Genomic DNA, 23,772 nt, shown 5'->3' on the forward strand with positions numbered 1-23,772 from the left:
CCAGAGGAAGGGTGGAGCATGCAGGTGGCCTGGCCTGTGGGTAGCATGGCTTGGGGCAGGACTCAGGTGAGCCCTCTTTTGGCATCACACTTCCTCATCCTTCCACCACCTCCCTGCCCACCTCCACTGGTCTCTTCTGTAGGGAGAAAGGTGGTTCGGGCTCAGTGTGGTACTGCCTCTGTGTCCCTCCCGTGCTGAGCTTGCAGCAGAGGCAGGAGATTCAGAGCCGGAGCCGGGGAGTTGCGTGGACCCAGGTGCATACCTGGCTCTGACACTTTGTAGCTGTGTGTCCTAGTAGGAGTCCTTTAGCCTCTCCAGTCCTCACTGTTATCCTCGGAAGAATGGAGTTAGGACAGACTGCCCTGGGAGGCCGCTTGGGGGTGAGCAGCTCTTCTGCAGGGGGTGCCCATGAGGCCCTCCTAGATGGAGGCTGGAGCTCTCATCAGCCACAGGGCGCTGGAGGCTGGTTCCTCCTGCCTCCAGGAGAGCCCTGTTGATGCAGCCCCTGGTTCTAGGACACTCAAGAGTTCCTTCGCTGCCTGATGGACCAGCTGCACGAGGAGCTCAAGGAGCCGGTGGTGGCCACGGTGGCGCTGACAGAGGCTCGGGACTCAGATTCGAGTGACACGGATGAGAAACGGGAGGGTGACCGGAGCCCATCAGAAGACGAGTTCTTGTCCTGTGACTCGAGCAGTGACCGGGGTGAGGGTGATGGGCAGGGGCGTGGCGGGGGCAGCTCGCAGGCCGAGACGGAGCTGCTGATCCCAGATGAGGCGGGCCGAGCCATCTCTGAGAAGGAGCGGATGAAGGACCGCAAGTTCTCCTGGGGCCAGCAGCGCACAAACTCGGAGCAAGTGGATGAGGACGCTGATGTGGACACCACCATGGCTGCCCTTGACGACCAGCCCGCGGAGGCCCAGCCCCCATCACCACGGTCCTCCAGCCCCTGCCGGACGCCAGGTATCAGCTGGCCGGGGACTGCGGGAGGAACCTCAGCCTATGGCCCAGTACCTACCGGGTGCTGAGCGCCGACCTGCGGTAGCCGGGGTACGGGTTCTTCACTAGACCCGAATGACAGTGGGGAAGTCAGCCTCCGGGAGATCAGTGATGTGCCCAGGGTCCCCTAGCTCATAACGCTGGAGCCCAATTCAGAGCCCTCTCCCAGAGCCCTGAGGCTTCAGCCGGACGTGGATTGGACAGCTCTGCTCCGGCCTGTGTGCTGGGGCCAGGAGTGGACACGTGACAGAGGAGACACATTGGGGTCAGGCCTTCATCCCTTTAGGAGGGGCTGGCAAGTCATCTTCCTGCCCACTCATGGAGCTGGCCTAGCTGCTGTGGCCCAGCATGGTACCCTCTCTGCCCCCAGAGCCGGACAATGATGCCCACCTACGCAGCTCCTCTCGCCCCTGCAGCCCCGTCCACCACCATGAGGGCCATGCCAAGCTGTCTAGCAGCCCCCCTCGTGCAAGCCCCATGAGGATGGCACCGTCATACGTGCTCAAGAAAGGTTTGGGGGGCACAGGGGAGGGTGGGTCAGCTTGAGGCTGGGAGTGCAGATTGCGCCCGTGGCTGCCTTTCTCATGGCCCCGTGTGGCAGAGGGCTGGGCTATGGGCTCCTCTCAGGTAGACCCCTGAGACACCAGTGTGGGAGCCACATTTTGCAGAGGATGACACAGAGGCATGAGATGGTGAATTGCTTACCCAGTCATGTGACTCACAGATGTCACTCCACATCCTGTCAAAGGAAGGCCCAGGGCCTGCACCTCGCCCCGGCCAGGCAGCTGGAGGCTGGGCTAGTCCCGTGCTGTGTCCCCAGCCCAGGTATTGAGTGCCGGCAGCCGGAGGCGGAAGGAGCAGCGCTACCGCAGCGTCATCTCAGACATCTTTGATGGCTCCATCCTCAGCCTCGTGCAGTGTCTCACCTGTGACCGGGTGGGTGCCCCAGGGATGGGGGGAGCTGGGCCAGGCTGCCAGCAGCTTCAGCAGCTCTTGCCCTGACTGGGTGCAGGGTGGGCTCTCCACGGGTGCTCCCTGCTTTTCTCCAGGGGAGGGCCCTGCCTGCGTGGATCCCGTGTCTATGGCCTGGGGAGCAGGCCCTCTGCCCCTCACCTGCTGGTTGGGGTTTGGGGTGCAGACATTGCCAGAGGATGGGCAACAGACTGACCTTCAACCCCACAGGTATCCACCACAGTGGAGATGTTCCAGGACCTATCGCTGCCCATTCCTGGCAAGGAGGACCTGGCCAAGCTCCACTCAGCCATCTACCAGAATGTACCGGCCAAGCCAGGCGCCTGTGGGGACAGCTATGCTGCCCAGGGCTGGCTGGCCTTCATTGTGGAGTACATCCGACGGTGCGCCCACCTTGCCACTACTGGGCGACACGGGCTGGGCCTGTCCTGATTTTCCTGGGCGGGAGACGCTACACAGTGAAGTCCATGCATTTGGGGAACCAGGGAGGAGCTGGGGGCCGAAGCCTGCAGAGGAGTTGGCTTAATAAGCAGGGAATTTCTTGGCTACTTTGAAGTGGCCAGGATTGGATGGTCCCTTGGAGCTGGAGGGCGATGGACAGCAGGGAGGTGACCACGTGGCAGGTTGAAGGGAGGGCAGCAGCAGGACACAGGCCTGGTTGGCGGGAAGGGCAGCAGCTTTCCCAGGGCTGCCTTGCCTGCCTGAGGCCAGAGACCTGCACGGCCCCAGGGCGGGGGTAGCATGATCATGGCCACAACACAGATGAAGGAGGCCAGGCTTTCGGAGAGGTGATGTTACTCAGCCCAGGACACGGAGGTGTCTGGCTCCAGGCCTCTGCCCCGACCCGCCGTGCCTGGCTACCTCTCTGGGCCTTCAGGGTCCTTCTGCGGCTCAGGCCTGACAGACCTCAGCCAGAGCCCTTCAGCTCCTGTTCTCGCCCAGGCCCTGGCAGCACCCGGCACTCCTTTTCTGTCTTAGGTTTGTGGTATCCTGTACCCCCAGCTGGTTTTGGGGGCCTGTCGTCACGCTGGAAGACTGCCTTGCTGCCTTCTTTGCCGCTGATGAGTTAAAGGGTGAGGGGCCTGGCTGGCAAGGGTCAGGGAGGTGGAGGGTTGTGGGGACGGAGGTGTGCAGACCCCAGCAGGCCAGCATGCAGCCCAGGACTTGTGGGATGCACGGCCAGGCTAGACTTGGCTTCTAAAGTTGATTCCATCAGATTCCCACCCCCACTGCCGGCCACGCTGGGCCAGGGCCACGTGCTGTCCCAACCCCACCATCTTGAAGCTCTTGGGTGTTTACTTATTTTTATTTTTACCAATTTGGTGGGCAAAAATGATACTGTATGCTAATTTTTCATTTCCTTGATTACTGATGAGTTTCTACATTTTTTGTTAAATATACTGGCTTTTTGTATTTATTTAAACATTGCCCATTCCTGTTCTTGCTCCTTTTCTCTGTTGGCTATTTGGCATCTAAACCTTTGGGAAAACTCTCTCTCTCTTTTTTTTTCTTTCCAATTTTCAATTGTGGTAAAATACACAAAATGTAAAATTTACCACCATAACCATTTTAAATGTTATTTTTAACAGAAAGTGCACAGTTGAGTAGTGTTAAATACACGCACATGGTCGCACAGCCATCCTCCCCATTCATCTCCAGAACTTTTCCATCTTGCAAACCTGAAACTCAATATTTGTGAAATAGCTCCCTACTCCCACCTCCCAGCCCCTGGCAACCTCCACATTCAAGTCTGTGAATGTGACTACTCTAAGGGCCTCATATAAGTGGAATTATACAGTACTTGCCATTTTGTGACTGACAGCTTTTACTGAGCATAACGTCCTTAGGGTTCATCGGCGTTGAAGTGTGTGTCAGAATGCCCTGCCTTTTGTAGCTGGTTATTTATTGTTCCATTGTGTGGATGGCTGGGGCTATTCTGCTTATTCGTTCATCCATCAGTGGACACTCAGGCCGCTTCCCTGTTAGCTATTGTGAGGAATGCTGCTCTGACCATGGGTGTGCACACCTCTCTTCTTTCATCCCTTTGGGTCTATGCCTACTTTTAATTTCTCGAGGAGCCACTGTACTGGGTTCCACGGTGGCCACCCCATTTCACCTTCCCACCAGTGACGCACAAGAGTTCCAATTTCTCCACATCCTCGCCCACACTCGTTTACTTTTTTGATGGGAGTCAACCTCATGGGTATGAGGTGGTATCTCATTGTGGGTTTTTTTGTTTTGTTTTTGAGATGGAGTCTCACTCTTGATGCCCAGGCTGGAGTGCAATGGCATGATCTTGGCTTACTGCAACCTCCGCCTCCTGGGTTTAAGCGATTCTCCTGCCTCAGCCTCCCGAGTAGCTGGGATTACAGGCACGTGCCACCACGCCCGGCTAATTTTTGTATTTGTAGTAGAATGGGGTTTCACCATGTTGGCCAGGCTGGTCTTGAACTCCTGACCTCAGGTGATCCGCCCGCTGTGGTCTCCCAAAGTGCTGGGATTATAGGCGCGAGCCACCGCACCCAGCCTCATTGTGGTTTTGATTTGCATTTCCTAATGATAGTGATGTTAAGTGTCTTATCATGTGCTTGTTGACCATTTGTTAAGTCTTTGGAAAAACATCTATGTGAGTCCTTTGCCTGTTTTGTTTTTTGTTGCTTGTTATAGGGATTCTTTTTTGTCTTGAGACAGAGTCTCACTCTGTCACCCAGGCTGGAGTGCAATGGCACGATCTTGGCTCACTGCAGCCTCAGCCTCCTGGGTGCAAGCAGTCCTGCCTCTCAGCCTCCTGAGTAGCTGGGATTATAGGTATGCGCCACCACACCTGGCTAATTTTTGTATTTTTAGTAGAGATGGGGTTTTGCCATGTTAGCCAGGCTGGTCTCGAACTCCTGACCTCAACTGGATTTGCTGCCTTGGCCTCCCAAAGTGCTGGGATTACAGGTGTGAGCCACGGCGCCGGCCTCGTTAGTTAGAGGAGTTCTTTATATGTCCAGATACGTGACTTATAACCCTGTCCTCCCATCCTGTAGGGTGCGTTTCATTCTGTGGTTTGTGTCTTTTGCTTTGGTTGTCTGCACCTTTGGTGTTGTGTTTCAGAAATCATTGCCAGATCCAATGTCATGAAGCTTTTTTCCTACTTTTCTTCTAAAAGTTTTATGGTTTTAGGTCCTATATTGAGGTCTTTGATCCCATTTTGACTTAATTTTCACAGTGTGCATGGAGGGGGAAACTATAAGATTTTAAGCCGGTCATGGTGGCGTGTACCTGTGATCCCAGCTACTCTGGAGGCTGAGGGTCCCCTGAGCCTAGGAGTTCAGGACCAGCCTGGGCAACATAGCAAGACCCTATCTCAAAAAAATTGTTTCAAATACATTTTCTGTAATTAATGTTGCACTTCCCCCCCACCTCCATTTTGCCTTTTGCCTTTTAATTTTGCTTTTGGTGGTGTCTTACAGATGTTGAAGTATTTCTGGGGTCAAATATATATCCATTTCTCCCTTGTATGGATTCTGTCTGTGGGGCCCAGCCAGGGCCTTCCCTCCCTCCAGTACCTCTCAGGTTTTATTTCTTTTTCTTCTTCTTCTTCTTTTTTTTGAGATGGAGTTTCACTCTGTCGCCCAGGCTGGAGTGCAGTGGCATGATCTTGGCTCACTGCAACCTCTGCCCCCAGCCCCCCAGGTTCGAGCGATTCTCCCGCCTCAGCCTCCGAGTAGCTGGGATTACAGGTGCGCACCACCACGTCCAGCTAATTTTTGTATTTTTAGTAGAGATGGGGTTTCGCCATGTTGGCCAGGCTGGCCTCGAACTCCTGACCTCAGGGGATCCGCCCGCCTCGGCCTCCCAAAGTGCTAGGATTACAGGCATGAGCCACCGTGCCCGGCCAGGTTTTATTTCTTAAGCAGAAATCATCATAGTCCCTCTTTTTTGCTCCCTCATTTTCCATCCTTGCTAACCTCTGACGCTTTGTTTTACTGCCCTAGGTGACAACATGTACAGCTGTGAGCGGTGTAAGAAGTAAGTGAGCCTTCCCTCGCCTTTTCCCTAACTGCCGTGTCTGTGCCCTACATATTCCCCTTGGGTTCCCGCAGAGAGCCCCCCACAATCCTGCCTTCCCGGAAGGGAGCCGGGTGGAGGGCTGCTCCCCTGGTCCCTGCCCCTGATGCTGGACACTAATGCTGGCTCGTGCTTCCTCCCCAGGCTGCGGAACGGAGTGAAGTACTGCAAAGTCCTGCGGTTGCCCGAGGTGAGCCGGCGGCCTCGGCAGCCTCCTCAGCTATCTCGGGGTACACACCAGCACACACCAGGCGGGGGCTGACTCTGCTCCACTGCTCGGGCACTTCTGTGCTGCAGGGGCCGTGGAGACTGTGTAGCTTTGGCTAAGAAACTTGTGGGAAGGGTTAGCAGGGAGCACATTTTTCTGACTGTGACTTGGTGCCCTCTCTTGGTAGCCTCAGCACATTTGTTGTCTAACATGTTGTGTGAGGGCCCAATGGGAGGCAGGTGTGTGGGACACTGAGGTACCACCCCCAGTGAGACGGCTATGGCTCCTGCTGGCTGCAGAGTGGCGGGAGGAGAGCTGGCCCAGCCGGGGCTGTTGCCAGGGGCCTTTCTGAGGAGTAACGTCTGAGTGAGGCCTGGAGGGTGTAGGCTGGTGTCAGCGTCATGGATGGAAGGCACAGAAGGAACAGACAAAACCCCAGTGCAGGAGCAGGCTTGTCCGCACCAAGGAAGGCATGTGTGGCTGGAGCAAAGAGGAGAGGGCCCCGGCAGAGGGGGCCCAGGATGGGGCTGTGGTGGCTCGGGGAGGCTTTGTGGCTTCTCAAAGGCAATGCCGACAGAACTGGTAAACTTGATGGCTCAGTGCAGCTCTCGGGGTCCGGTTCTCAGCAGTGGAGCTGGGAGTGATCTGTGTGACTTAGAGCGAGCCCAGTCTGGCCCCTACGTGGAACTCTTGGATTTATTCCAATGGAGTCAGCTTGCATGATCCCATCAGCTGTCCTGGGCCCGTGGGCAACGCTGCGAGGGTCCGTGTCATTTCTTCCTAGATGACTGGCACTCTCTCTGTCCCCGCAGATCCTGTGCATTCACCTAAAGCGCTTTCGACATGAGGTGATGTACTCATTCAAGATCAATAGCCACGTCTCCTTCCCCCTCGAGGGGCTCGACCTGCGCCCCTTCCTTGCCAAGGAGTGCACATCCCAGATCACCACCTACGACCTCCTCTCGGTCATCTGCCACCACGGCACAGCAGGCAGTGAGTCATGTCCCCTCCCCTGCCATCCCCATCCGCTAGGATCCCTGTGACCCGTCTTCTCTGCTGCCACAGGTGGGCACTACATCGCCTACTGCCAAAACGTGATCAATGGGCAGTGGTACGAGTTTGATGACCAGTACGTCACAGAAGTCCACGAGACGGTGGTGCAGAACGCCGAGGGCTACGTACTCTTCTACAGGTGGGCACTGGGCTGGGCCTGGTGGAGGAACCTCACCATCCCCGTCCCCTGGGACCCATGGGCCTTCTGGGAGTGTGTAGGGGAAAGCGCCTGGATTGAGCCAGGGAAGTAAGGACTTGGATTGTTAAGAAAGAGGCCGGGCACGGTGGCTTACGCCTGTAATCCCAGCACTTTGGGAGGCCGAGGTGGGTGGATCACAAGGTCAGGAGATCGAGACCATCCTGGCTAACATGGTGAAACCCCATCTCTACTAAAAATACAAAAAATTAGCTGGGCATGATGGCGGGCGCCTGTAGTCCCACCTACTCAGGAGGCTGAGGCAGGAGAATGGCGTGAACTCGGGAGGCGGAGGTTGCGGTGAGCCAAGATCGTGCCACTGCACTCCAGCCTAGGCAACAAAGCAAGACTCCGTCTCACAAAAAAAAAAAAAAAAGAAAAAAAAAGCCCTCTGGCTGCCGTGGGGAACCCAGGAAGGCAGCTTGGAGCCTTCTCCAGGGCCCTGGCCAGCGGCACAGGGGGCTGCTCACATGTCCAGGACCCCTGAGGGACCCAGAAGGTGGTGGACAGGGCCGGTAGCCCGAAGTGCACTGGGATGGGGGATCTGCATGTGTCTGGAGGTGGCAGCCGTCAGGCACAGCTTCTCGCCCCCTCCTCACCCCGCAGGAAGAGCAGCGAGGAGGCCGTGCGGGAGCGGCAGCAGGTGGTGTCCCTGGCTGCCATGAGGGAGCCCAGCCTGCTGCGGTTCTATGTGTCCCGCGAGTGGCTCAACAAGTTCAACACCTTCGCAGAGCCGGGCCCCATCACCAACCAGACCTTCCTCTGCTCCCACGGAGGTGAGGCGCCCCCTGTGGTGGGAGAGCAGGGTGGGCAGGTGGGCCAAGCCACAGCTTCGCTCCCTATACCTTCTTCCCAGGCATCCCGCCCCACAAATACCACTACATCGACGACCTGGTGGTCATCCTGCCGCAGAACGTCTGGGAGCACCTGTACAACAGGTGAGAGCCCGCAAGGCCAACTTGTCTCCATCCTGTCCAGGGCCCAGCTGGGCAAGAAAAGAGGGGAGGGCAGGGAAGGAATGCCCCCAGGACCCCACACCACACGCTGGCCTCCACGCAGGCAGCACAGAGCCGCCTTCACTTGTCTCGTGGAGAATGACACGTGTCGTTTGTGGGAATCCACTTGGATCCTTCCAGTGGCAAGGGACAGGAAACTGGCTGAATGTGTTGGCCCATCTGCCCCTCAGCCTTGAAGCAGGGCCTCCCGCGGGCTGTGGGCGCGCCGCTGCGTTGCAGGCTCCGTGGTGCTCACACAGAGGTGCACGCAGGCCTGCGACAGCGCTGAGAGGGCACTGATGGCTTGAGGGGGAAGTGGAAGGCAGTGATCACTCTCCCTTCACTGGTCCCCCACTCAGGCCGTCTCTCTCTCTCTCCCACCCTGGGCACAGATTTGGGGGTGGCCCTGCCGTGAACCACCTGTACGTGTGCTCCATCTGCCAGGTGGAGATCGAGGCGCTGGCCAAGCGCAGGAGGATCGAGATCGACACCTTCATCAAGGTGCGTGCGGCGAGGCGGTGTGGGGGCGGCTCTGCCAGCCTCTGCCTGGGGCAGTTGGGGACTTGGGGACAGAAGAATCCTGTGCAGTCCCTGAGCAAGTTTGAAAGGAGTCTTTTGAGGCTGGGCATGGTGGCTCACACCTGTAATCCCAGCACTTTGGGAGGCTGAGGTGAACAGATTACTTGAGGTCAGGAGTTTGAAACCAGCCTGGCCAACATGGCGAAACCCTATCTCTACTAAAAATACAAAAATTTGCTGGGCGTGGTGGCAGGTGCCTGTAATCCCAACTACTCGGGAGGCTGAGGCAGGATAATCGCTTGAACCTGGGAGGCGGAGGTTTCAGTGAGCTGAGATTGTGCCACTGCGCTCCAGTCTGGGCAACAGAGTGAGACTCCGACTCAAAAAAAAAAAAAAAAGAAAAGAAAGTCTTCTGTGGGGGACTAGAGATGGCCAGGTGTCTAGGAGGGCTTTTCCTGGTGGGAGGGTTGGCTTGAGTAAGTGAAGCCTCATCGCCCGGGTGCTGTTGAGCTTAAAGAACCAGTAGATGGATCCGATTCTCAGCCTTGGCCGTGTTATTTTTGGCTGAATCATTCTTTATTGTGGGGCCGTCCTATGCATTGTAGGATGTTTAGCAGCATCCTTGGCCTCTACCCACTAGTGCTAGTGACAACCAAAATGACCTCCATACATTGCCAAGGGTCCCCTGGGGTGCAGAATACCCTCCCTGCCCTGGGTGAGAACCACTGGGCTCTACAAACTGCCCAAGATAAAGCAGGAAGTGAAAACCAAGGTGCAAACCAGGACTCAAGTGTGACTGTGTTTAGAAGAGGGACTTCTGTGAGGGAGCTGAGTGCAGGCGAGGCTCCTGGCACACTCCCTCCCTGCCACGCTACTTCTAACAGGGTTAGGACATGCTCCACTCACAGGGAGGGCCTGGTGAGAGACACTGAGGGACACCCGTGCTTTGTGGCCATTAGGAAATGATTCTGCTGCCTGGGCATGGTGGTTCTCCCAGCACTTTGGGAGGCCGAGGCAGGTGGGTCACTTGAGCCCAGGAGTTCAAGACCAACCTGGCCAACACGGCGAAACCCCATCTCTACAAACAATACAAAAATTAGCCAGGCATGGTGATGAGTACCTGTAGTCCCTGCTACCTGGAGGGCTCAGTGAGTTGGGAGGATCACCTAAGCCTGGGAGGTTGAGGCTGCAGTGAGCTGTAATCATGCCACTGCACCCTAGCCTGGGCAATAGAGTGAGACCCTGTCTCAGAACAAAAACAAAAAAGAGACTGTCAGGGCTGGGCATAGTGTTATGCACCTGTGGTCCAACCTACTCAGGAGGCTGAGGTGGGAGGATCACTTGAGCCCAGGAGGTCAAGGCTGCAGTGAGCCATGATTGCGCCGCTGCACTCCCACCTGGGCACAGAGTGAGACTCCCTCTCGAAAAGTAGCATCTCCCTTGTGGTCTCAGTTGGGTCAAACAGTTATTGAAGAGACCTACAAAATGTTACCACCGTCTCTGAGCGATGAGTGTGTTCATTTTGTTTGAGCTTGTCTGGGGGTTCTGACTTTGAGTATCTGGTGTTTTTGTAAGACTCTTGGGTGAGGGACTGGGGCAGGGGCATTTGGGAAATCCTTGCTGAAGGTAAATGGAGGCTGACCTGCCCTCTGTCTCCTCCCATCCCTGCCCGCCTGCCCAGCTGAACAAGGCCTTCCAGGCCGAGGAGTCGCCGGGCGTCATCTACTGCATCAGCATGCAGTGGTTCCGGGAGTGGGAGGCGTTTGTCAAGGGGAAGGACAACGGTGAGCTGAGGGGGACCTGGCACTTACCTGCCCTGGGGGCTTCCTGGGAGATGGGATGCTGGCAGGGGAGGGCTGGCACACAGGGGCTCCTGCAGGCCCTGTGCCTGCCCCCAGATGCCACCCATCCAGGGTGAACAGAGAGCTTCGGGCTCTGCCAGTCCCCAGTGGGGATCACTGTCCCCAACCAGAGGCAGGAAGCTGCTCCTGCTCTGCGCCTCCTCCCCTTCTCCACTCCCTGTCATGCCCAGCAAGCTGCTCTAACCTCCTGCAAGACCCTTTCCTCAGGGGAGTGTGTTGCCCGAAATGACAGATTTGTCATCTGACTCCTTGGATTTACAGAGGTGGAGACAGGCCCCATCACAAGGAAGCTCCTGGGGTCCCCCAAGTCCCCAGTGAAGAACAGCAGAACCAAGCCATGGGTTGCCTGTGGCTCCAGGCCCCGGCAGGGTGGGTAGAGCCCATGGTTCTGCTCACGGAACCCTTTGTGTGGAGCATGAGCACCCACCTGTGCTTGGGAAGGGAGGCCTCATTGCCATCCCGCTGGTCGGGGAAGGTGCCAGGGCCACCGTGAGGCCTCTCTGGTGGTGGCTGAGGCCTTCAGCATGGCTGTGGTTGAGAACGTAGCTCCGGAGCCCTCGCCCTGGCCTGGACGCTGGCCTTGCCTTCTACCAGCTGTGACCTGAGTGGTTACTTCACCTGCCCAGGCCTCGGCTCTGTCTCTGTAAACCTCTGTCTTGTCCTGTGGTTGCTGAGGCTAAATGAGATAGCTGGGCAGAGGGGAAGGGGCGTGGTGAGCGGCAGCTGCCAGCAGAGATGAGGGCATGGGCCAGCCACCGCAGATCCTGCGGCCAGCACAGAGTCTGAGATGATCTTGTGCGTCCTGGAAATTCCCTCTGCTGGGTCCTCAGACTGCCACAAAGGAGCATTGGGTGGCTTAGGCGCCTCATTCATTAGAGACTTCATGCTGACCCCCAGGCCTGGGGAGGCCCCACTTGGGATGGCTCTGCTGTTATGGAGGGTGGAGGGTATGGCAGGGGCTGAACCCGAGCCTGCTGTGTCTGTTCCAGAGCCCCCCGGGCCCATTGACAACAGCAGGATTGCACAGGTCAAAGGAAGCGGCCACGTCCAGCTGAAGCAGGGTGAGTTCCCCTCCCGGGGTCAGCCAGGCTCCTCTCTGCCCTTCCTGGCTGCCAGGCTGCTGCCCAGTCCCGTCCTTTCAGGAGCCCCCTTACCACCTGTCTTAGAGTCAGGCTGAGACGTCCACCCGAGTCCAGGCCCAGGCGGCTGAGAGATGGCCCAAGGGGCTTGGTCTCTGCTTGTGTCCTCCAGGTCCCACCCCTCTGCCTGCTGCTGGCCTTGCCCACCCTGCTGTTTATGTCAGCCCCACCCTCAGGAACAAGGGATACAGCCAGAGATGTGTTACCCGGTGCCCTTAGCGGGACGGACGTTCCTCTGGGAAATTCTGGTTTCCATCTGACAGCTTTGCATAGAAGCTCTGGTTGCCGTCTTCCTGCTTCGGGGCCTGGCCCTGCGGAGCCCCCACTGCCCAGGCCGGTGGCTTCCTTGAGGTGGCAAAGGTGAGCCTAGGGGTGCCTCTCGTGCCCGGCAGGAGCTGACTATGGGCAGATTTCGGAGGAGACCTGGACCTACCTGAACAGCCTGTATGGAGGCGGCCCCGAGATCGCCATTCGCCAGAGCGTGGCGCAGCCGCTGGGCCCAGAGAGCCTGCACGGGGAGCAGAAGATTGAAGCTGAGACCCGGGCCGTGTGATTTGCTGGGCTAGTCTGTAAGTCGCCCCGGCTGGTCCCTCCATGGTACTCTGGGTCTTCTCCTCACTCTCCAGAGACCCTCATGTGTCCTTTTGAACATCCAAAGAGCAGGTCCCTGAAAGCACCTTCCTGGAGGCTGTGGGAGGGCCCTGGACATGGCCCGGCCCCACTGCTGAGTGCCCGTGTCCCCACAGCCCCATGTGCCCCACCCCGCGGAAGGCGTGTTTGTGCCCAGAAGAGAGGCCGGGCTGCTGCAGAACCCCGCCGTGTAAAGAGGCAGAAAAGTTGGTTTGGTTCGCAGTGAGTAATGCTGCAACTAGAAAATATATGCACTTCAGGCTTGTTTAAACGACCAAGACTCTGTGACGTTAATTTGGGTCTTTGTCCTGGCAGCGCCCCTGCCAGTCACTGTCATCGTTGTGTCCCCCACAACTGTCCTCTTGCTAGCTCGGCCCAGCTTTGTCCCTGGAGCCCAATGCCACCCCCGTCAGACAGAGGCTGTGGCCTGGGCCAGAGTTGGGGAGTAGCTGCTGCTTCACGGTGTCTCCACTGTGCGATTGGCCCGGACCCCGGAAGACTCGGAGGGAGCTGCTCAGGGCCGGTGAGCGCAGCCAGTAGCCCCAGCCAGTGAGGAGCTCACAGGTTGTCCCTGGTGGTCCTGCCGAACCCTGCATCTCCTGGGCATCACCAGGAAGGCTCTGAAGTCCCGGGCTGCTCTCAGCACTTCTCCTGCAGACTGAAGACTCTGGACTCATTGCTGACGGGAACGCCAGGAGGAGGCTGGATTTCCACCAGTGGGGGATGTTTCTGGAGGCAGCTGGTCCCCCACACTGCGTCCTGCTGAGCCTGCCCCCTGGATTGGCTGTAATTTGCCTCGAAGTTCAGCAGTTCATCTTCATGGGAAATTTGCTGAGTCCCCCACCAGGGAACCAGATGATGAATCAGGGATACCTCACAGCTTGGCCATTTGCTGCAAAGGCAGCTTCCCGGGCTGATGCTAAAGAAGACAGACTTTCCCTTCCTCCCAGCAGCAGCAGTGCAGAGCCCGCCTGGAGGTGTGTGGGGGCTGTGCAGGGGGCAGCGCTCAGGCGGATCCTGGGAAGCGGCCTCTGGATGCTGAGTGGAGGGACCTGCTGAGCACAGCAAGGCACCAAAGCCCCTGGAGAAACTGCCAGGGTGAGGTGCGGCCATCATCAGGGTCAAAGCATACGGGGCACAGGTGGGGAATGGGTTCTGGGACCAGACCCCCCACACTACTGCGGTCATCAGTCTTTGTAGAAGCAGATGATGGTGGAAATTCCAGCAGTTGAGTCCTGCAGAGGCCCTGAGGCCTCACTTTTCGGATCTTCTGTCCCAGATCCTGCTCCCTCCCTGCTGAGCCTGGGGTTCCCTGGCATTGGCCCCAGCCTTCTGAAAGCCGCTGCTGCAGCCAGAGGCTGCACGCTGCACTGTTGCGACGCAGCGAGGCTGCTGTGCAGGCTGGGATCGGGCCCCACGTCTGTGCTATCTAGTTTGTGTTCAGAATGTCAGAATAAACACAGAATAAACATTCCCACGGCCACACTGTCGTCTCTTCCTTCACTGCAGTTAGTTCTATTACTGGAAGGAAGGTGAGGCTCTCCGCCATGGGGACAGCCCGCCAAGCCCTGGGGCTCACGTTGCAGATCACCAGGCCCAGGAGGGAGCTTTCCATGTGGCTTTCTGAAACCAGAGACCACCTGGAGGCTGTGGAGGCGAGTGGAAGTGGGGACCCAGCCGCTTTAAAGGCCTATCGGTGTCTCCTTTCCTGGAATCAGCCCCAGTCTCAGAGAAGTAGGGCCAGATGTGGCCAGTGATTGAGGCCAGCACATCCCACAGGCTGGTCCCCCTCCGGCCACCCAGACAGGCGGTCACAGAGTGGCCGTGAGCAGGGGATTACCTCCCCTTTGCACACTGGCCCTGGGCGTTCAGTGATACTAGTGTTCAGTAGTCTGAGTGTTTTGTGGAGTCTCATTTTGGGGGAGAGAAGAACTTGAGATTTTTATATATATAACTTATCAACATTTATTTGTGAAATCCCATTGTTGCAGGAAAAAGGGGTTCCGATCCAGACCCCAGAGACGGTTCTTGGATCTCACGCAGGAAGAAACTCAAGGTGAGTTGCAGAGTTCACTGAGGAGAGTTCACTGAAGAGAGTTTACTGAAAGCTGCTCAGGTATAGAATAGAGCGTCCTCAGAAAGCGAGCGGAGGGATGCCCGTCACTGTTTTCAACTCCTCTTATGTAGGGGTCTTAGCTATAGAAAAGCTACGCTGTGTCTGTCAGGTGGGCTGACAGCCTGACACAGTGGATTGCTGTGTTGATTTAAAGAAAGCCATCCTTGGCATCTTAGTGCATAAGCACATCGAAGCCTCACTGTGGTCATCTTCAAGCATACACTGTTGTGTGGCATCTGAACCTTCTGCCATCCTAGGAGTTTGTCCTCGCGGGCGTTATGTAGCTGCTTCCTCAGATGTAAACATCTTAGACCAAGGTTGTGACTGGCTTGGACTGTGCCTAATTTTTTGTTTTTTTGAGATGGAGTCTCGCTATGTCGCTCAGGCTGGAGTGCAGCGGTGCGATTTCAGCTCACAGCAACCTCCGCCTCCCAGGTTCAAGCGATTCTCCTGCCTCAGCCTCCCAAGTAGCTGTGATTACAAGCGTGTGTCACCACACCCGGCTAAGTTTTGTATTTTTAGGAGAGACAAGGTTTCACCATGTTAGCCAGGCTGGTCTCGAACTCCTGACCTCAAGCTTTCTGCCCACCTCAGCCTTCCAAAGTGCTGGGATTACAGGTGTGAGCCACCGGGCCCGGCCTCCCTTGCTAATTTTAGGTGGAGCTGAACTCAAAATGATGTCACCCTGGCTCCCCTAGGCTTCTGCTTCCCTACCACTATCAGATACGAGTGTACAGAAACATTTCAGCATACGCAAGGATAACACGGTGACAAGGAACCAAGATGGCACATTGCCAGTTTCATGGAAAGCCCCGGGCCCCTCCGGAGTCGGCCACCTTGCCCTACCCCAGAGGTGGCTCTTTGCACGTGGTTCCCTTATCCTGCGTTTTTTTTGTTTGTTTGTTTGTTTGTTTTGCTGAAAAAAGCTTCATTATTATTATTATTATTTTTGAGACAGTCTGGCTCTGTTGCCCACGCTGGAGTGCAGTGGCGCAATCTCACCTTACTGCAACCTCTGCCTCTCGGGTTCAAGCAATTCTCCTGCCTCAGCCTCTGGAGTAGCTGGGACTACAGGCACGTGCCACCACACCCGGCTAATTTTTTTTTTTTTGTATGTTTAGTAGAGATGGGGTTTCATTGTGTTAGCTAGGATGGTCTCGATCTCCTGACCTCGTGATCTGCCTGCCTTGGCCTCCCAAAGTGCTGGGATTACAGGCATGAGCCACCGCGCCCGGCCAAAAGCTTCATTTTAAAATTGAACTTTCTGACTGCTCATGCCCTTAACACCTTCCCAGCAACTTTCTGCTCCTTGATGAGGAAGGCACACTTGATCCTACTGGGAACACGTTCACACAAAGCACCAGATGCCCTGCTGACGGGTTTTTTGTTTGTAGGCAGGGTCTCACTGTGTTGCCCAGGCTGGCCTCGAACTCCTGGGCTCAAGTGATCCTTCTGCCTCAGCCTCCCAAAGTGCTGGGATTACAGGCGTGAGCCACCATGCCTGACCGTTTGCTGACATGTTTTTGGTTTGGGGCAGTCTCATAGGAGCTTTAGGTCTCATAGCACAAACCCCTCGAAGTCAGCCCAGGCCCACGCCATGTGCAGACTTCGGCACTTTCCCAATCTTGGTATAAAGGTAAACGATTCTCTTCCCAGGGGTTCGGGCCAGCCTAGTGCTGTTAGAGGCTGTATTCTAGGAAAGCCTATGACGGTTTGTGAAACTGGGCCATGCTGAGTGCCTGTAGACAGCGTTCGCGGAAGAGGAAAAAGCAACCTTTGTCTTTATGTGGGAATCTCTAAGCAATATTTTTGGCTTTGTTCATATTTGAAGGTTAGATATGTGTCAATCCACGTGATTGATGTTGAACGTGGAAAATGAGAATGAAAGTTTTGTCTGGAAGATTATTTAGGAGGTTTGGAGACAGTTCTTGCACTACAGGAAGGTGAGCTGGAAATAGGTACCAATTTGCCTTAAAACATTTCCTTATATTTTCCTTTAAAATACCTGGCTTTTAAGGAGTTCAAACTTAGGTGCTAGGATCTGAAGGCTGTGCTTGGTTACTGAGCAGGGACAGGAAGTGCTCGGTGGCTGGGGAGGCTGAGCTCAGGCCTCGCTCCCCACGGTGCCCCACGGTGGCTGCTCCTCCGAGCTGAGCCAGGGCGTGGCTCCAGCAGCGTTTCTTAGAGGAGCCGGAAAGGCGCCCCTGCACCGTGTGGGAGGCTGCGGACGACCTGCCGCCTGCCTGTGGTTCTGTCGGCCATGGCGCTGCTCACAAACCTGCATCCGAATACATTTGCAAGGCGCAGCCACCCAAAAAGTGTAGTTTCCTACCTTTGTTCTGTTTTAAATTCAGTGCAAACATAAATTATCCTGAGGGTCTTAATGCTACCTAATTTTGAGCCCCAGAGAGCCTTGGGGGAAGTGAGCGGAGGTTTCAGAATCACAGCCCCCTCTGGCTCGTCCCTTCTGCAACTTCACCTACACAGAGACACTTGCTACCTGGACGGAGCAAGGGTGAGCTGGCGCAGAAGAAACACACGCCTTTGGGGAAAGCTAGGAGCAGTAGACAGCCTAGGCAATGTATGTTCTGGAAAGGTGTCCCAGGGTTTCTCAGGGTGCAGCCTCCATTCCTTCCTTCGATTTGACCCATGACCAGCCTAGATGAGGGGGCCTATGGAGAGCTGGAACTGGAAACAGGTTCTGAAGGGCAGGGCTCTGCGCAGCCTGGCAGCCAGAGGCTGTGCGGACTGAAGGGATGCTGCCCTGTCCAAGGCTGAGACGTCCCTCCAGCAGGTGCCGCAGGGAGGAGGGGAGCCTTCCCCATCCGCGATGGAGAGAGTGGGTCCGTGTTTCCTCCCACAGCTTTCGGCCCCTTAGCTCTGAGGACAAGGATAGGGTCCTTCCTCTGCTTCTTCTGTACCTTTTGTGGTCCGGAGATGTCCCCGGCTGATGTCACTATACCATCTGGAGGTCTAACGGGAGGCAGGAGTGCTCAAGTCAAGGACGAATGGGCACTCAGTGGGACCCTGGAGAAGCAGCTGACACACCAAGGGGCTGCCACGTGCCTGCTGGCAGCCTTCACACGCTCATCCCGGGTCTCAGAGGGCGCTGGCAACACAGATCCCTGCCTCGCCTCTCAGGAAAGGGTTTTAGGACTAGGGAAAAGGAGGCCTCCCCCAGGCGAGTGCGCAGAGCCAGGGAACTCGTCTGGATGGTGGCTCTTTCCCACCATCCTCTGGCAGCAGCAAAATGGAGCTTCCAGGCTGTCCCATATATTTCACGATTTCTGAGTCTTTCGCTTCAATTAAAAAAAAGCTGGGGGCATGCCCGAGCCCCGCCTGTGTCCACCTCCATCTCGTTCCTCACCGCAGGGCGCCCTCCTTGCTCCCTCCACTGCTGCGCTCTGCCGTCTGCTCCCGCCAGGGGTCCCCACCACCTCTGCGGACGGAGGAGCCGCCTCCCAGGCCCGGGCGTGCCCAGGGCGGGTGGAGGGCGTGGGGCGGGCCGGTATTTCCTGACCCGCCGGAGGAGCCGGCCCCACAGGCTTGTAGCCTCCCCGGAGCCGGTGAGTCAGGAACTTCCTACTTCAAGAGGCTTCCCCAGTGCAGCAGAAAACAAACTAACTAGTCGCCCCCAGTGTTCCCGACCTCTGTGATGTCCAGACGCGCGGAAATGGCCCCAAACCAGCGGGCTCTGTTCTAGGCGCCTCAGCCCTGGTGCGGCTCTTGGAGAAGGCTCGGCAGGGGCGGGTGGGGCATGGCGGGGTTCACAGGTGGAGACAGCCCGTCTCCGCCCCACAGACTGCTGGGCGCAGTCCCGAAATATTCTTCCCAAGTGGACTTTTTTGCTGACAACCTAGAGGAGAGGGTTTCGGGTAGGGTAACAGTAGATCCCCCTTGTTCCCTTGTGCCACGCTGTGTCACACTGGGAGCCAGGAATTCTCAATGGTGCCTTGAAGCCAGCTGCACGCACTTGTGGTTAGAGGTTCCCAATGGGTTAGAGGTTAGAGGTTGATGCCCTCACCTCCTGCCCTCCGCAAGTGAGGATGCTTGGCATCAGCAGAGCTGCCAGCCCTGCACTTGGTGTAGCTGCGAATACGTCATTTCCTCGACAACTGTTTTCCTAAAACAGTGCTAAAAAAAAACGCCCTTGGGACACAGACAAGTGTGGGCACAAACCAATCCATCTTCCCCCAAAAGGCCAGGGTGAACTTTTCAAACCTGGCTGTGGAAATGGGGCCTCCCACTGCACATGTCCAGCCAGTGCCGGGCACAAGGCTGCTGCCCTTTCGAGTTGTCCACATGAAACAGCTCCGCACTGCCTGCAGCTTCACAGAAACTAGTGATTCCAGCCACGCCACCAGGAGTACCGGCTTGAGCACTGGTGATACCAGATCAGTGAAACTCAGGTGTGCCCTCATTTCACCACCTCCTCCTGCCTCAGCCCCAAGCAATGAGGTCCCCAAAGAACTAGAGTAGCAACCAGTTGAATGTGCATGCAAAAAATACTCCTAGCCATAAGGAGCCTCTCGGAATCCTTGCACTACATCAGCCCGAATTTCATGTCACCACGGTCTGAGAGCCTCCCCCTCCACTGTGGATGGGGGTGGAATTGAGAGCTATCTAGGTCTCCAGCTCCTCCCAGGGGCCAGCTCCCCAGCCCAGGGGGCTTCCAATGACACCAGACTGCTTCCACAACTAGGGTCATGTCTTCATGCAACAAAATAGTCCCGTGACATGGCGCCAGAAGTTATATTTTATTTTAACACTTAGAGGATTAACATATAGTTACAAGGTCAATATAAGCCTTCCAATGGAAGCTCTTTATTTGGTTTAATTCCATCTCCAGAGACAAACAGGCAACACTAGGACCTTTACAGTGGCGATCGGCCTCACACAGCAAAATGCCTCCAAAGTTTAGAATTAGTGCAACACACATACGAACGTTTTAAAGGTGCTCAACATCAGGTTAAAATAGAATCTGGACTTTTAAAAAAGTTTTTGGATGATACAAGCACAGGAGGCAGAGCCACTAAGAAACATGAAACCAATATTTCTGGAAAAACACTTAGCATTAACGTCACTTTTTGACGTTATGTAAACTTTCTTCTGTAATGACAGATGTTACCAAAAGGCATCGAGACCTTTGTGCTGTGCTGGTTAGACAAGCCGCAGGCTTATCTCCACGGTAAGCGAGATAAAAACCCCCAAGGAACAGCCCATGACAACCTTCCATACCTTTTTATACTTTCCCATCCTGCAAAGGAAAAACTGGGTAAAGGACAAGTTCCTCTCTTTCACTGCGTTTCTAAGTACTTTTCAGGGCAGGTTCTTTTAAAATTAGTCATCTTACAACACAACAGTATTCTAGCACGGCGGCGAAGTGACAGGCGGCAGATATGGGGGAGGAAGGAGACGTTCACGGGAAATTCCACGTTCTACTCTATGTGAACTGCTCCAGAAAAATACAGACATGATTTCACAGTAGGATTCCCAGAGTAAATGATACATAGGACAACTGACCTCCTCTAAGAAGCCCGGCTGGGGCAGCAGTGAGCTTTTCATGGAGCCACGCAGACTGGCCAAGAAGCAACACCCAGGTTCAACATTTAAGAGCACTCGCTATAACATTCTTTTTGGACACAGGTGGTGGAAAAGTTTAAAAAAGAGGCGGAGGAGTGACGGGGATACAAGCATATCCTATACTGGGGGTGACGGTCATTCAAAGAGCAAATTACTGCAGCTTATACCTTTTTCACTATGTTGCAAGAAATGAATCTATCCTGACCCATTATATGAAAGATGCGATGCACATGCATTCCCGAGGCTCTAAAATCCCATTTTAAAGAACCGTTGGACATCCTCGTGGAGTGGAGAGTGGTCTACTTGACTTGGTGAGGTCTGAAGTTCCTGAAGATCCCTGTCGTCCCCGTTGGCGGGGGAGCCCATTGTGGAGCTGTGGGGACCGCCACACTCACCATGCACCTGTTGGTTTGCGGGGACAGAGGCGCGGCCCCGACTCTTCTTACCCTGCATCATCCCGGCTTGTCTTTCATTCGTCAAGTCGGTCCTCCTGCGTGACTGATGGGTGCACCACGCTTAGGTCACCCGTTGCAGGGACCGGAAGCCCATGGCTCTGCCGCGGCCCTGAGCCTTCAGCAGGAGGTTTGCAGTCACCCGGGGAAGAAGCAGTGAGAGAGGCTCACGCTCACCCACTTTAAAAACCCAAAGCCACTTCCTCTTCACCTGCCTGGGCCTCAGCGTCTCCGCACTTGTGGTTTCTCGTCCCCGGGGGCTGACTGAGCTGCTCCGGAAGAGTGGTGTGTGGTCAACCTGGTTGGCTGAGAGGAGCAATTTCCTGGTTTCCACGAGTAAAGACGGCCCCATCCCTTGGGACCTGTCCTTTCCATCCCTGTCCCTTTGGCTTCTATAGGATTTCCTTGTCTTAGATTCATAAACAGCAAGAGGAACTGAGGATGCTTGAGGGGACCACCTAGTTACCAAAGCCAAGCAAAGAATAAAGCTGCCCGACGTCATCCCCAGGCTTCCGTGGCGCTCTCAGTCACAGGAGCTCTCGGCCAATGGTTCCTCTTGACTGTTTCTGCACCAAATGAGAGGAGGGGCTGCTCTGCTCTAAGGCGTCGGGGGGGGGGGGGGGGGGGCACAGATTAGGGGACCTCAGGTTTTCCTAAAAAACCCACACAAGGAAAGAAACTTAGCTCTAAAAGCAAACTCAACTAATTCCACATGCCCTGAAGAGCACGTGATAAAATACAAGGGTGGTGGTGGTGGGATCCCTCAGAGGACCACAAGAGGCACGGGGTCTTTGGTGATCAAAGTGCTAACCTCGGCGGGGTGCGGTAGCTCACGCCTGTAATCTCAGCACTTTGGGAGGCTGAGGCGGGCGGATCACCTGAGGTCAGGAGTTCGAGACCAGCCTGACCAACACGGTGAAACCCTGTCTCTACTAAAAATACAAACATTAGCCGGGTGTGGTGGTGCACGCCTGTAATCACAGCTATTTGGGAGGCTGAGGCAGAAGAATCGCTGGAACCCAGGAGGTGGAGGTTGTAGTGAGCCAAGATCACGCCACTGCACTCCAGTCTGAACAATAGAGCGAGACTCCGTCTCAAAAAAGCAAACAAACAAACAAAAAGAAAGCGCTAACCTTTTCAGATGCTTATCCTGGGGCTCCTGGAAAGGAGAAGATGTTCGCTTTGCAATGAGCTGGTGTGGAGGGGAGGGCCTCGCTCACAAGCGCATGATCTACAGTTCTCAGGGACAGGGAAGTGATGGGGAGCACGGGCGTGGGCTCCTCATGGCCGGTGGACACAGGCGAGTCAACAAGGTGAGCTGGAATTCGACTTCCAGCGTGGACCTCCCCAGGCCACTGAAAACAGGGCACCAAACCAAAATGTGTGTATGTGCACACGTGTGTACTGGTGGGTGTGCCTGTGGGTGTGTGTGCACCTGCCCCCCTGCCTGCCAGATTCTCTCAGGCCGAGGGGATAGTGAAAGGGTCAATGTTTGGTATGAGGTGCAAGCCTAGAATCCAAAAAGGACCACTGAGGACTTCACAGACTCAGGAGAAGAGGAAGTGTTTTCTACAGCAGACAGTCGGGGACACACGGATGACATCGAGTGCTCAGTCCGCCTGGTGTGCGCTGGACCTGCCTCGTCTCCTCAGGGGACCCGTGATGACATTTTCACAAAAGGCACTGTGTGAAGCGCGGAAGGGCCACCAGGACGAGCCCGGGTGGACTGAGGGCCCAGGAAGGAGCAGGCGGGGGCGTGTCCCACCGTCTCAGTGGCCTGCGCGGGGTGGGGAGGGGGAGCGATGAGGACTGACCCGAGCCGTGGGGGTGGGCGCTGGCGAGACTTGTCCCCCACGAGGTGGCCCGGGCTGGGCGAGAGGGCAGGGCCGCAGGGAGCATGCTGTAGAGAGAGAGAGACCGCCCCGCAGGGATGGGGCTGCGGAGGGGTGGGCTGTCCACAGGGCAGGGCGCTGGAGGCCTGTGGGGACAAGCAGACGGAGGCTCCTCCAGGAAGGCTCACCCGAGGCTCGCAGGCACTCCCCTCTAGGAATCTACAACACAAAGAGAAACAGAAAGAGAAACTCTCTGTTAGAGAGGAAGGCGCGGGTTCCAGGCGGGCATTTTGCTCTTGGCTACAAACTGCACCGCCCTGGGACGGGAGGGTAGTGGGAGCGCGGGGAGGGAAGGGGTGGGAGGGGGCATCTTAGAGCAATTGGTTACCACAGGGCAGGTCTGAGATGAGGAACTTTCACGGTTTTCTCTCTAGGCTTTAGCTGGTCTTTCCTTCAGGGTTAAGAGAAGCCCAAACAGGAGACTGATGAGGCCATCTGCCCCAGCTCATCTTTCTCGTAAGTTTAGTTTTGAGAGAAAGTAAGAAACGGAGGCCAGGGCTGGGCACGGTGGCTCATGCCTGTAATCCCAGCACTTTGGGAGGCTGAGGCAGGCAGATCATGAGGTCAGGAGTTCAAGACCAGCCTGGCTAACATGGTGAAAACCCATCTCTATTAAAAATACAACAATTATTCTGCCGTGGTGGCAGGCGCTTGTAATCCCAGCTACTTGGGAGGCTGAAGCAGAAGAATCGCTTCAACCCAGGAGGCGGAGGTTGCAGTGAGCTGAGATCGGGCCACTGCACTCCAGCCTGGACCACAGAGCAAGACTCCGTCTCAAAAAAAAAAAAAAAAAAGGAAACGGAAGTTGGGTGCAGTGGCTCACACCTGTAATCCCAGCACTTTAAGAGGCTGAAGAGGGAGGATGCATGAGCTCAGGAGTTCAAGACCTGCCTGGGCCACAACATAGCCAGACCTCATCTCTACAAAAAATTAAAAAAAAAAATTAACCAGCATGTTGGCACACGCCTGTAGTCCCGGCTATTCGGGAAGATGAGTTGGAAGGATGGCTTGAGCCCAGGGAGGTTGAGGCTGCAGTGAGCCAGGGTTGCGCCACTGCACTTCAGCTTGGGCAACAGAGTGAGAACTCAACTCCAGAAAAAAAA

At 55.8% G+C, this 23,772-nt stretch overlaps 2 protein-coding genes across 11 annotated transcripts in view; one reads left to right on the top strand and one right to left on the bottom strand.

The window, feature by feature from the left end:
• Positions 1–14,699, top strand: part of USP20 (ubiquitin specific peptidase 20) — a 45,064-nt gene extending 30,365 nt beyond the window's left edge. For 4 of the 6 annotated variants that reach the window (XM_058445259.1, XM_032165391.2, XM_058445258.1 and 1 more), the window contains exons 11-27: positions 516–960; positions 1,367–1,507; positions 1,817–1,932; positions 2,179–2,351; positions 2,947–3,041; positions 5,952–5,985; positions 6,169–6,214; positions 7,045–7,225; positions 7,298–7,424; positions 8,088–8,257; positions 8,338–8,419; positions 8,869–8,977; positions 10,677–10,779; positions 11,119–11,226; positions 11,847–11,918; positions 12,389–12,565; positions 12,743–14,699. In XM_058445259.1, coding sequence (XP_058301242.1) covers positions 516–960; positions 1,367–1,507; positions 1,817–1,932; positions 2,179–2,351; positions 2,947–3,041; positions 5,952–5,985; positions 6,169–6,214; positions 7,045–7,225; positions 7,298–7,424; positions 8,088–8,257; positions 8,338–8,419; positions 8,869–8,977; positions 10,677–10,779; positions 11,119–11,226; positions 11,847–11,918; positions 12,389–12,549 — 2,163 coding nt within the window. In that variant the 3' untranslated portion in view covers positions 12,550–12,565; positions 12,743–14,699. The remainder of the gene's footprint in view (positions 1–515; positions 961–1,366; positions 1,508–1,816; positions 1,933–2,178; positions 2,352–2,946; positions 3,042–5,951; positions 5,986–6,168; positions 6,215–7,044; positions 7,226–7,297; positions 7,425–8,087; positions 8,258–8,337; positions 8,420–8,868; positions 8,978–10,676; positions 10,780–11,118; positions 11,227–11,846; positions 11,919–12,388; positions 12,566–12,742) is intronic. The other 2 variants (XM_032165390.2, XM_032165392.2) reach the window with 2 other exon arrangements.
• Positions 14,700–19,485: 4,786 nt separating this feature from the next.
• FNBP1 (formin binding protein 1) overlaps positions 19,486–23,772 on the bottom strand; it is a 161,971-nt gene continuing 157,684 nt past the window's right edge. For 2 of the 5 annotated variants that reach the window (XM_032165402.2, XM_032165395.2), the window contains one exon: positions 19,486–22,828. In XM_032165402.2, the coding sequence (XP_032021293.1) occupies positions 22,821–22,828 (8 nt within the window). In that variant the 3' untranslated portion in view covers positions 19,486–22,820. The remainder of the gene's footprint in view (positions 22,829–23,772) is intronic. The other 3 variants (XR_004249980.2, XR_009215196.1, XM_032165396.2) reach the window with 3 other exon arrangements.

Source organism: Hylobates moloch, unplaced genomic scaffold (assembly GCF_009828535.3).
Source record: "Hylobates moloch isolate HMO894 unplaced genomic scaffold, HMol_V3 SCAFFOLD_10, whole genome shotgun sequence".
NCBI classification, from domain to species: Eukaryota; Metazoa; Chordata; class Mammalia; order Primates; family Hylobatidae; genus Hylobates; species Hylobates moloch.